The following is a 13,470-nucleotide window of genomic DNA, read 5'->3' as shown; positions in this document are numbered from 1 at the left end:
ACAGTAGTCTACATGTAGGGTGTAAGTTGAATCAAGCGTTAAAATTGGCATGTCGCAAAGGTAATGCTACAGTTGTTATGGGGGACTTCAACATGCAGGTAGACTTGAAGAATCAGGTTGGTACTGAACCCCAAGAAAGGGAATTTGTGGAGTGCCTCCGAGATGGATTCTTAGAACAGCTTATACTGGAGCCTACCAGAGAGAACGCAATTCTAGATTTAGTGTTGTTGCAATGAACTGGATTTGATCAGGGACCTTGAGGTAAAGGAGCCATTAGGAGGTAGTGACCATAATATGATAAGTTTTAATCTACAAATTGAGAGGGAGAAGGGAAAATCAGAAGTGTCAGTATCACAGTTGAACAAAGGGAACTATGGTGCTATGAGGGAGGAGCTGGCCAAAGTTCAATGGAACAATACCCTAGCAGGGATGACAGTGGAACAGCAATGGCAGGTATTTCTGGGAATAATGCAGAAGGTGCAGGATCAGTTCATTCCAAAGAGGAAGAAAGATCCTAAGGGGAGTAAGGGGAGGCGGTGGCTGACAAGGGAAGTAAAGGACAGTGTAAAAATAAAAGAAGTATAACATAGCAAAGATGAGTGGGAAGCCGGAGGATTGGGAAACTTTTAAAGAGCAGCAGAAGATAACTAAAAAGGCAAAGCAACCCTCACAACACACTGGAGGAACTCAGCAGGTCGGGCAGCATCCATGGAAACGATCAGTCAACGTTTCGGGCTGGAACCCTTCGTCAGGACTGAAGAGGGGAGGGGCAAACGCCCTATAAAGAAAGTGGGGGGAGGGTGGGAAGGAGAAGGCTGGTAGGCTCCAGGTGAAAAACCAGTAAGGGGAAAGATAACGGGGTGAGGGAGGGGAGGCAGGGAGGTGATAGGCATGAAAGGTGAAGAAGGAATAGGGGAAAACACAATGGGTAGTAGAAGGAGGCGGAACCATGAGGGAGGTGATAGGCAGCTGGGGGAGGGGACAGAGTGAAATAGGGATAGGGCTAGGGAGGGGGAGGGAATTACCGGAAGTTGGAGAATTCTCTGTTCATACCAAGGGGCTGGAGACTACCAAGACGGTATGAGATGTTGCTCCTCCAACCCGAGTCTAGCCTCATCATGGCAGTAGAAGAGGCCATGTATGGATATATCTGAATGGGAAGCAGAGTTGAAGTGGGTGGCAAACGGGAGATCATGTCTGTTGTGGCAGACAGAGCAGAGGTGTTCGACGAAGTGGTCCCCCAGTCTGCGTCGGGCTTCACCGATGAAGAGGAGGCCGCACCGGGAGCACGCAGATTGGGGGACCTGATTGAAACATATAAGATTAATTAGGGATTGGACACTCTGGAGGCAGGAAGCATGTTCCCGCTGATGGGTGAGTCCAGATCCAGAGGCCACAGTTCAACAATAAGGGGTAGGCCATTTAGAATGGAGTTGAGGAAAAGCTTTTTCACCCAGAGAGTGGTGGATATGTGGAATGCTCTGCCCCAGAGGGCAGTGGAGGCCAAGTCTCTGGGTACTTTCAAGAAAGAGATGGATGGAGCTCTTAAAGATAGCAGAATCAAAGGTTATGGGGATAAGGCAGGAACTGGATACTGATTGTGGATGATCAGCCATGATCACAGTGAATGGTGGTGCTGGCTCGAAGGGCCGAATGGCCTACTCCTGCACCTATTGTCTATAAATACACATTGTATCAAAAGGAAAGGCAGGCAGGCAGAGGGTGGCATGGCTCTGCTGGTAAAAATACATCAAATCTTTAGAAGGAGGTAACATGGGATCAAAAGATGTGGAATGCATGTGGACAGAGTTAAGAAACTGCAAGGATAAAAAGACCCTGATGGTTTTTATACAGATCACCGAATGATAGCCAGGATATAGGATACAAATTACAACAGGAGATTTTTTAAAAAGGCATTAAAAAGGGCAATGTTGTGATATTCATGTGGGATCTCAATATACAGGTAGACTGGGATAATCAGGTTGCTGCTGGATCTACAGAAGTGGGATGCCTACAAGAAGATTTTTTTAGAGCAGATTGCTGTTTTACCCACTAGGAGAAAGGCAATTCTGGTTTGTGGTTTTTATAATGAACCAGATTTGATTCGGCGGTTTAAGATAAAGGAAGCTTAAGGAGACAGTGATCATAATATGATAGAATTTACACTGCAGTTTGAGAGGGAGAAGGTAAAGTCAGGTATACAATAAGAATGTGCTGGAGCCTTTGGAAAGCATCAAGTTGGATAAGTCGCCAGGACCGGATGAGTTGTACCTGAGACTACTGTGGGAGGTGAGGGAGGAGATTGCTGAGCCTCTGGCGATGATCTTTGCATCATCAATGGGAACAGGACAGGTTCCGGAAGATTGGAGAATTGCAGATGTTGTTCCATTATTCAATAAAGGGAGTAGAGATAGCCCAGGAAATTATAGACCGGTGAGTCTTACCTCAGTGGTTGGTAAGTTGATGGAGAAGATCTTGAGAAGCAGGATTTATGAACATTTGAAGAGGCATAATATGATTAGGAATAGTCAGCATGGTTTTTGTCAAAGGCAGGTTGTGCCTTATAAGCCTGATTGAATTTTTTGAGGATGTGACTAAACACATTGATGAAGGTAGAACAGTAGATGTAGTGTATATGGATTTCAGCAAGGCATTTGACAAGGTTCCCCATGCCAGGCTTATTGAGAAAGTAAGGAGGCATGGGATCCAAGGGGACCTTGCTTTGTGGATCTAGAACTGGCTTGTCACAGAAGGCAAAGAGTGGTTGTAGATGGGTCATATTCTGCATGGCAGTTGGTGACCAGTCATGTGCCTCAGGGATCTGTTCTGGGACCCCTTCTCTTCATGATTTTTATAAATGACCTGGATGAGGTGGTGGAGGGATAGGTTAGTAAATTTACTGATGACACAAAGGTTGAGGGTGTTGTGGATAGTGTGGAGGGCTGTCAGAGGTTACAGCCGGACATTGATAGGATGCAAAACTGGGCTGAGAAGTGGCAGATGGAGTTCAACCCAGATAAGTGTGAAGTGGTTCATTTTGGTAGGTCAAATATGATGACAGAATATAGTATTAATGGTAAGACTCTTGACAGTGTGGAGGATCAGAGGGATCTTGGGGTCTGAGTCCATAGGACACTCAAAGCAGCTGTGCAGGTTGACTCTGTGGTTAAGAAAGCATACGGTGCTTTGGCCTTCATCAATCGTGGGATTGAGTTTGGGAGCCGAGAGGTAATGTTGCAGCTATATAGCACCCTGGTCAGACCCCACTTGGAGTACTGTGCTCAATTCTGGTGACCTCACTACAGGAAGGATATGGAAGCCATAGAAAGAGTGCAGAGGAGATTTACAAGGATGTTGCCTGGATTGGGGAGCATGCCCTATGAGAACAGGTTGCGTGAACTCGGCCTTTTTCTCTTGGAGCTACGGAGGATGAGAGGTGACCTGATAGAGGTGTATAAGATGAGAGGCATTGATCATGTGGAGAGTCAGAGGCTTTTTCCCAGGGCTGAAATGGCTAACACGAGAGGGCACAGTTTTAAGGTACTTGGGAGTAGGTACAGAGGAGATGTCAGGGGTAAGTTTTTTATGCAGAGAGTGGTGAGTGCGTGGAATGGGCTGCCACTGGCGGTGGTGGAGGCGGATACAGTAGGGTCATTTAAGAGACTCCTGGACGGATACTGGAGCTCAGAAAAATAGAGGGCTATGGGTAACCCTAGGTAATTTCTATGGTAAGGACATGTTTGGCACAACTTTGCAGGTTGAAGGGCTTGTATTGTACTGTGGATTTTCTATGTTTCCAACATAAGAAATAGAAGCAGGAGTAGGCCATCTGGCCCGTTGAGCCTGTTCCGCCATTCAATAAGATTATGGCTGATCTGGCCATGGATTCATCTCCACCTACCTGCCTTTTCCCCATAACCCCTAATTCCCTTACTATGCAAAAAAAAAAAAAAAAAATCCAGTTTTCCAGTGAAGTAAAGGGAATTACAGAGGCATGAGAGAGGAGCTGGCGAAATTTGACTGGAAGGGGACACAGTGGGGGACGACAGCAGAACAACAATGGCTGGAGTTTCTGAGGGCAAATTGGAAGAATTGCAGATGAGGAAGTATTCTAAAGGGAGAATGAGGTAACCATGGCTGACAAGAGAAGTCAAAGACAGAATAAAAAATGAAGAGAGGCATATAATATTGGAAAAATTAGTGGGAAATTAGAGAATTTGGGAAACTTTTAAAAACCAACATAAGGCAACTAAAAAGCCATAAGGAGAGAAAAGATGAAATATGAAGGAAAGCTAGCCAATAGTATAAAAGAGAATACTAAAAGGTTTTTTAAAGTACAAAGTAAATTTATTATCAAAGTACATATATGTCACCATATACAACCCTGAGAACTATTTTCTTGCTGACATTCACAGTAAATACAAGAAACACAGTAGAATCAATGATAAACAACCAACGTGCAAAAGACAATGAGCAGAGCAAATACAAAAAGAAAGAATAATAATAATAAATAACTACGCTATAAGTATCCAGAACATGAAGAGTCCTTGAAAGTGAGTTGGATAGGTTGTGGGAACAGTTCAGTGATGGGGTCAGTGATAGTACAAGTGAAGTTATCCCCTGTAATTCAAGAGCCTGATTGTTGAGGGGTACTAACTGTCCCTGAACCTGGTGGTGTTGTCATGAGGTTCCTGCACATTTTTCCCGATGGCAGCAGCAAGAAGACAGCATAGCCTGGAGTGTGGGTCCTTGATGATGAATACTGCTTTCTTGCAACAGTGTTTTGTGTAGATGTGCTCATTGGTGGCGAGAGCTTTACCCATGATGGACTGAGCCATATCCACTACTTTTTGTAGGCCTTTCTTTCAAGGGCATTGGTGATTATATAAAGAGTAAACGAGAGGTGAGAATGGATATCCGACCACTGGAAAATGACGCTGGAGAGGTAGTAATAGGGATGGAGAAATGGCAGGCAAACTTGTGTATTTTACATCAGTCCACACTGTGGAAGACACCAGCAGTATGCTAGAAATTCAAGAGTGTCGGTGATAGAAGAGAGTGCGGTTGCTATTACTAAAGAGAGGGCGCTTGGGAAGCTGAGATGTCTGAAGGTACGCAAGTCCAGATGGAATACATCCCACCCAGGGTTTTGAATATATTGTGACAGCATTAGCAGTGATCTTTCAAGAATCACCAGATTCTGTAATAATTCCAGGGGACTAGATAAGTGCAAATATCACGCCACTCTTTAAGAAAAGAGGGAGGCAAAAGAAATTATAGGCCAGTTAACCTGTCGTCAGTTGTTGGGAAGATGTTGGAGTCAATTATTAAGGATGAGGCTTTGGAGTACTTGGAGGCACATGATAAAATAGGCCAAAGTCAACATGGTTTCTTTAAGGGAAAATCTTGCCTAACAAATCTGTCCGAATTCTTTGAGGAAATAACAGGCAGGATAAACAAAGGAGAGTCAATGGATGTTACTTGGATTTTCAAAAGATAGGAGCCCATGGTGTTGCATGGAAGATTGCCTGACTGGCAGGAGGCAAAGAGTGGGAATAAAGGGGGCCTGTTCTCGTTGGCTGCTAGTATTCCGTAGGGGTTGATATCGAAACTGCTTCTTTTCATGTTATATGTCAATGATTTGGATTATGAAATTGATGGTATCATGGCCAAGTTTGCAGACGATAAGAAGGGGGCAGGTAGTGTTGAGGAAGCAGCGAGTCTACAGACTTAGACAGATTGGAAGAAGTGGCAGGTGGAAAGTAGGGTAGGGAAGTGTATGGTCATGTACTTTGGTAGAAGGAATAAAGGAATAGTCTATTTTCTAAACAGGAAGGAAATTCAGAAATCAGAGATGCAAAGGGATTTGGGAGTCATTGTGTAGGATTCCCTATGGTTAACTTTTAAGTTGATTCGGAAGTAAGGAAGGCAAACACAATGTTAGTATTAATTTCGAGTGGACTAGAATATAATACCAAGGATCTAATGCTGAGGCTTTATAAGGCATTGGTCAGACTGCACTTGGGAGTATTGAGAGCAGTTTTGAACCCCTAATCTAAGCAAGGATGTTGCTGGCATTGGAGAGGGGTCAGAGGTGAATGATTTTGGGTATGAAAAGGTTAATGTATGAGGAGCATTTGATGGCTCTGGGTCTGCACTCACTGTAGTTTGGAAGGATTGAGGGGGCGGGAAACTCAATGAAATCTATCGAATCCTATTGAATATTAAAAGGCCTGGATAGAGTGGATGTGGATAGGGGGTGAGTCTAGGCCCAGAGGGCACAGCCTCAGAATACAGGGACGTCCATTAAGAACAGAGATGAAATGGAGTTTCTTTAACCAGAGGGCAGCAAATCTGTGTACTTCATCACCATAGACAGCTGTGGAGGACAAGTCATTGAGTACATTTAAAGCTGAGGTTGATATTTTCTTGACTAGTCAAGGTACAAAGGTTATGGAGAGAAGGCAGGAGAATGGGGTTGAGGGGGATAATAAATCAGCCATGATGGAATAGCAGAGCAGACTCAACAGTCTGAATGGCCTAATTTTCTCCTATGTCTTACAAACCCTCAACAGTGTTGATGAGCAGAGGGATCATGGGGTTCATAGCTCCCTGAAAGTTAATACACAAGTTAATAGGGTGGTTAAGAAGGCACATGGCATGCTTGTCTTTCTTAGATAGAGTTCAAAAATCAGAATATTACAGCTTGAAAAAAAACTCTTGTTAGACCACATCTGGAGTATTACATACAATTCTGGTTGCCCCATAGGAACGATGTAATGCGTTTGAAGAGGGTGCAGAAGAGGTTTACCAGGATGCTGCCTGAAATAGAGGGCATATGCTATAACAAGAGGTTAGACAAACTTGGGTTGTTTTCTATGGAGTGGCAGAGGTTGAGTGAAGATCTGATAGAGGTTTATAAGACAATGAGTCAACAGACAGTATCTTTTTCCCAGGATTGAAATGTTTAATACACAGGGCACAGGAAGAATAGTCATACCTGCATCTGTATTATATATCAATGCTGAGGTAACTATAAATTTCCTTTTAAAATACAGCTTTACTAAGATTTATTTTAAACACACGTTCATTGCAACAAATTTGAATATCAACATAAGTTATAAAATCATGAATGAAAAAAATAGAAGTTACATTCAGTTAGCAGCACAGGTTGGTGCCAGGTTTAATATTCAAAATTTGATTCGACCTTTTCCAGTGTAATTTTCTGAATTGTTGATCATGTGGAAATCATTTCAATATACGTTTGGTGAAAAACAGCAAATAGATAAAAGATTCTTTGAGGTTGTTTTGCATTTCATTAAAGGCCACAAATTGGTTTGCAGGAGAAAATCATTTGTATACAATAACCTGAACTTTACCCAAGTAACAAAGTGCAGCAATAATGTCTACTTTTCCCTCATGAAGGCAAATATATTCATTAATTTTCCCAGCCAAATCAGTCATTTATTGTAAAGTGCCTTTGACTTCTCCAGTTGAAAGCAGATGTATTGGCTGAAGGTCCTCGGTCAAGCTGTGTGTGATCAGACATAAACCTCTTTAAAGTTTCTGATGTTCCTGGTCGTAACCATACCTCCGTAGCCTCTGTTTCAACAGAGACTGGCCTTCCCTGATCTTTTGAAATGAATTGGCTCAGAATGTCATCATCTTCCACTGTGATATTACCTAGCAAAGACAGTAAATGTTAACAAACCCATATTGCAAGTTTCATGAATTTCATTTCAAATAAAAATTGCAATTAACAATTAATAGTGAAATAGCCAAAACAGCAAGAAATCTGGACAGGATATTTGAGATTCAAATTGCGCCAGAAGATGTACAGTGACTAGTAAAACTAGTTGATGAACAGAGGGACATTTGACGATCAAGTTCACAGTTTCCTGCAATATGGGGAGAGAGGGTGGGGAAGAACATGCTTACTTTCTTAGATCAAGGCAGATAATATAAAAGCCCTTGTATTGCAAATTTACACCACTGGGATCTGAGGAGTGCCGGATTAGTGAAAATGCCGAATTACAGAAGGATCACATTAAGCGACCTTTAAAATATCATGTAAATCAGTACAAGTTAGATAATAATGAAACAGAAATATTAACTGAGTAGCAAGTGAAATTTTAAAGTATACTGTACAGGCACAGACAAAATAAAGGATACAGGTAAATGTACAAGAATTAAATTATACAGGAAAGTTGAGCACTTCCGCTTCTAAAGTGAGACATTTAATATACCTTCAGGCAAAGTTGCAAGTGTGGGGTTATCAGGATCATCAACATCTTCATCTTGAAAAATGAGTGAAGCATTAGGAACTGGTGCTGAAACTGGCACAACAGTTTCTTCAAAAACTGTTGATGTTGGTGGAAGCACATCTGGGTGAGCAGAAGTTGATGGCACTGGATTTTGAAGCGTTAGCTCCCCGTTGCACTTTTTCTAGCAATTTTTTAAAACATATCTTCCAAGGTAAGCTGCTTCATATATTTTAGTCTCTCTCTGATTAACTTACCCTGCAGCATATAAACATTATTTCTTGCTCAGTTATAAAACATCGTTGTTCTAATCCTTTCAGCAATTCACCTGTCAACTTAATTAGCCTGTCAATAGAAAGTACCTCCACTACAACTTCCTCATCTTCATCACTGCTTTCTCCAGTATCTTCCTTCTCTGGATGTACAACCATCTGCACGATTTCTGAGTCAGTATAATGTTGAACAGTAGGCTCATCTTCATCTATATTCTTCCATTCTTTAACATTGTCATCATTGAACCTTGATGCAAAATTGCCTCTCGATGCCTTATACCCTGTTGGCGATTCTGCATCTGCTGTTGGTAAGAGTTCTTCTTGGTGTACATCTCCAATGCAAAGCAGTTTCATCAGCATTGTACACTTGCTCAGGGCTTAATTTTTCCATCGGAGACTAACTTGGCAAACTCGTCAACAAACTCTGCTGCTGCTTCCTTGTCTGCTGAACTTTTTTCACCACACACTGCACGGAACTGTAAGCCATGACGCTGCTTAAACCGATGAAGCCAGCCTTCACTATAGTCCTAGTTCTTCATTCCTTCACCATATCTCCAGATAGTTCAACACCTTCACTTACACGAAGATTAAACCACGTCACCAGCACTTTATCTAGTTCCAAACCTCTTCCGTCTTTCATTGTTTTTCTTACGCACATCTGTTTCTTTGAGCCACCATCAGCAAAAAAATGTAGCAGTCTTTCTTTCTGTTTCTTTATATCGTACACTGTGGAAGAGCCAATGTTGTAACATTCGCACAAGCTTTTCACCGATACACCGCTGTCCAGTTTTTTTCCAAGAGTTCAACCTTATCTTTAATCGATAATGTGCGGTGTTTTCGCTTCACAGCACGAGGTGCATTTCCTTTACTCAGTGGGGCCATAATTGGGGCTAAAGAAGAGCCAATGATATTAATAAATGCAGGAATCGCCTGTCTGTGCTTACAAGAGCGCACCAACACGTGAACAGATCTAGCGCAATCAAAACAATGTGCAGCATATTTGAAATCACTGCCGGATTATCGAAGGAACCAGATTACAGGTAGTCAGATTAGTGAAGGTCGACTGTACTTAGATCACACTTGGAGTATGAATTGCTGTTCTGATCATATTACAGAAGGGATGTAACTGCACTAGAGAGAGTACAGAGATTTATCAGGATGATGGGAAAGGCTTGACCAGTTTTCCCAAGAGCAAGGACTGAGGGGTAACCTGAAGACATGCCTGATTGACCGGCATAGATGAAATCTTTTTTTCCCATGGTAAGGGTATCAAAAACAACTGCACATAATTTTAAAGGGAGCTGAGGTGTAAAAGGAAAGGAGAGGTTACTGGTCTCTATAATAAAGAACAAGACAAAAGGCTTAGAAAGGGTTAAAATTTAACTTAAGGCAACATGAGGACAACATTTTTTTAAAAGAGGTTCATTCATTCATAAGAGGCACTCATTTACTTGAATGCATGTAGTATACAAAATAAGGTAGCACAATTAGAAATTGGCAGATCACAATTGGAAGCTTATACACATTGTGTCAAGAAGGCAGGCAGGTGGGCAGAGGGGTGGGGTGGCTCTTCTGGTAAGAAGATATGAAATTAAATCCTTAGTAAAAAGTAACATAGGATTAGAATATGTAAAATCCTCGTAGGTAGAGTTAAGGAACTGCAAAGACCCTGATGGGATTATATACAAGCCTCTGAACGGTAACCAGGATGTGAGGTACAAATTACAATGAGAGAGAGGAAAGGCATGTCAAGAGGAAAATGTTACAATATTCATGGGGAAAATCAAGTCAGTGTTTGATCAGAAGAGAAGGAATTTGTAGAATGCCTATGAAAAAGATTCTTAGAGCAGCTTGTAGTCCAGCCCACTAGGGAAAATACAATTCTGAGCTGGATGTTGTGTTATGAACCCGATCTGATTAGGAAGCTTAAAGTAAAGGAACCCTTGGGAGGCAGTGATCATAAAATAATAGAATTCACCCTGCAGCTTGAGAGGGGAAAGCTAAAATCAGATATATTGGTGTTCAGTTGACTAAGGATAACTACAGAGACATGTGAGTAGAGCCGGCCAAGTTCACTGGAAGGGGATACTAGCTGGGACGACTACAGATGCAACGGCTAGTTTCTGGCAGTAATTCGGAACCATCTAATAGAAGGAGCAGAGGACAGGAAATTGGGTCACTGTCAGGCGAGGGAAGGGGAAAGGGCAGGCAGAGCAGGGTTCCCCTGTGGCCATTCCCCTCAACAAGTATACCGCATTGGATACTGCTGGGGGGGGATGACTTACCTGGGACAAGCTGCAGTAGCCGGATCTCTGGCACTGGTCTGGCTCTGCAGTGCAGAAGGGAGGGGGGAAAAAGAGGAGAGCGGTAGTGATAGGGGACTCGATAGTTAGAGGTGCAGATAGGAGGTTCTGTGGTCGTGACAGAGAATCCAGGATGGTTTGTTGCCTCCCAGGTGCCAGGGTCAAGGATGTCTCTGATCGCTTGCATGACATTCTGAAGTGGGAGGGTGATCAGCCGGATGTCATGCTGCACATCGGTACCAATGACATAGCAAGGAAGAGTGAGGAGGTCCTGGAGAGTAAGTATAGAGAGCTTGGTAGGAAGTTGAAAAGCAGGACCTCGAGGGTGGTAATCTCAGGATTGCTACCTGTGCTACATGCCAGTGAGGGTAAGAATAGGATGCTCTGGAGGATGAACAAGTGGCTGAGGAACTGGTGCAGGGGGCAGGGTTTCAAGATTTCAGGATAATTGGGACCTCTTCCGGGGCAGGTGGGACCTGTACAAGAGAGACGGGTTACACTTTAACTACAGGGGGACCAATATCCTTTCAGGGAGGTTTGTTAATGCTATTGGGGGGGGCTTTAAACTAGATTTGCAGGGGGATGGGAATCACAGTACCAGAGTTGACAGTGGGGCTGGGGTGAAAATAAATTATGTTAAAAGTTCAAGCAGAGCTGCAAATAGAGAGGTTGTGAGTGGTGGTAAAAATCTTCTGAGGTATATATATTTCAATGCTAGGAGTATTGCGGGGAAGGCAGACGAGTTGAGGGCGTGGATTGACACGTGGAATTATGACGTTATAGCAATTAGTGAAACTTGGCTACATAAGGGGCAGGACTGGCAGCTTAATATTCCAGGGTTCTGATGTTTCAGATGTGATGGAGGCAGAGGAATGAAAGGTGGTGGGGGGGGGGGGCGGGTAGCATTGCTTGTCAGGGAAAATATTACAGCAGTGCTCAGGCAGGATAGATTAGAGGGCTTGTCCACTGAGTCCTTATGGGTGGAGCTGAGAAACAGGAAAGGTATGGCCACATTAGTGGGGTTGTATTATAGACCACCCAATAGTCAGCGAGAATTGGAGAAGCAAATCTGCAGAGAGATAGCAGGCAACTGCAGGAAACGTAAAGTTGTGGTGGTAGGGGATTTTAATTTTCCACCTATTGATTGGGACTCCCATACTGTTAGGGGTCTAGGTGGGTTAGAGTTTGTAAAATGTGTTCAGGAAAGTTTTCTAAATCAATATACAGAGGTACCAACTAGAGGGGATGCAATATTAGATATCCTATTAGGAAATGAGTTAGGACAAGTGACGGAAGTGTGTGTAGGGGAGCACTTTGGTTCCAGTGATCATAACACCATTAGTTTCAACTTGATCATGGATAAAGATAGATCTGGTCCTAGGGTTGAGGTTCTAAACTGGAAGAAGGCCAAATTTGAAGAAATGAGAAAGGATCTAAAAAGCGTGGATTGTTCTCTGGCAAAGATGTGATTGGTAAGTGGGAAGGCTTCAAAGGAGAAACTTTGAGAGTGCAGAGCATGTATGTTCCTGTCAGGATTAAAGGCAAAGTGAATAGGAATAAGGAACCTTGGTTCTCAAGGGATATTGCAACTCTGATAAAGAAGAAGAGAGAGTTGTATGACATGTATAGGAAATAGGGAGTAAATAAGGTGCTTGAGGAGTACAAAAAGTGCAAGAAAATACTTAAGAAGGAAATCAGGAGGGCTAAAAGAAGACATGAGGTTGCCTTGGGAGTCAAAGTGAAGGATAATCCAAAGAGCTTTTACAGGTATATTAAGAGTAAAAGGATTGTAAGGGATAAAATTGGTCCTCTTGAAGATCAGAGTGGTCGGCTATGTGCGGAACCAAAAGAAATGGGGGAGATCTTAAATGTGTTTTTTGCGTCTGTATTTACTAAGGAAACTGGCATGGAGTCTATGGAATTAAGGGAAACAAGTAGTGAGATCATGGAAACTGTACAGATTGAAAAGGGGGAGGTGCTTGCTATCTTGAGGCAAAATAAAGTGGATAAATCCCCAGGTCCTGACAGGGTATTCCCTCGGACCTTGAAGGAGACTAGTGTTGAAATTGCAGGGGTCCTGGCAGATATATTTAAAATGTCAGTGTCTACGAGTGAGGTGCCGGAGGAGTGGAGAATGGCTCATGTTGTTCCGTTGTTTAAAAAAGGATCGAAAAGTAATCCAGGAAATTATAGGCCAGTAAGTTTGATATCGATAGTGGGTAAGTTATTGGGGGCAGTACTAAGAGACAGAATCTACAAGCATTTGGATAGACAGGGGCTTATTAGGGAGAGTCAACATGGCTTTGTGTGTGGTACGTCATGTTTGACCAATCTATTGGAGTTTTTCGAGGAGGTTACCAGGAAAGTGGATGAAGGGAAGGCAGTGGATGCTGTCAACATGGACTTCAGTAAGGCCTTTGACAAGATTCCGCATGGGAGGTTAGTTAGGAAAATTCAGTCGCTTGGTATACACGGAGAGGTAGTAAATTGAATTAGAAATTGGCTCGATGGAAGAAGCCAAAGAGTGGTAGTAGAGGATTGCTTCTCTGAGTGGAGGCCTGTGACTAGTGGTGTGCCACAGGGATCAGTGCTGGGTCCATTGTTATTTGTCATCTATATCAATGATCTGGATGA

General features: G+C 42.8%; 1 protein-coding gene across 7 annotated transcripts in view; it reads right to left on the bottom strand.

The window, feature by feature from the left end:
• Nucleotides 1-4,341: 4,341 nt before the first annotated feature.
• The window catches only part of LOC134355019 (centrosome and spindle pole-associated protein 1), a 187,202-nt gene continuing 178,073 nt past the window's right edge, over nucleotides 4,342-13,470 (bottom strand). For all 7 annotated transcript variants that reach the window (XM_063064662.1, XM_063064671.1, XM_063064680.1 and 4 more), the window contains one exon: nucleotides 4,342-7,683. In XM_063064662.1, the coding sequence (XP_062920732.1) occupies nucleotides 7,457-7,683 (227 nt within the window). In that variant the 3' untranslated portion in view covers nucleotides 4,342-7,456. The remainder of the gene's footprint in view (nucleotides 7,684-13,470) is intronic.

This window comes from Mobula hypostoma, chromosome 1 (assembly GCF_963921235.1).
Source record: "Mobula hypostoma chromosome 1, sMobHyp1.1, whole genome shotgun sequence".
Taxonomy (NCBI): domain Eukaryota; kingdom Metazoa; phylum Chordata; class Chondrichthyes; order Myliobatiformes; family Myliobatidae; genus Mobula; species Mobula hypostoma.
This window is presented reverse-complemented; position numbering and strand designations above follow the sequence as displayed.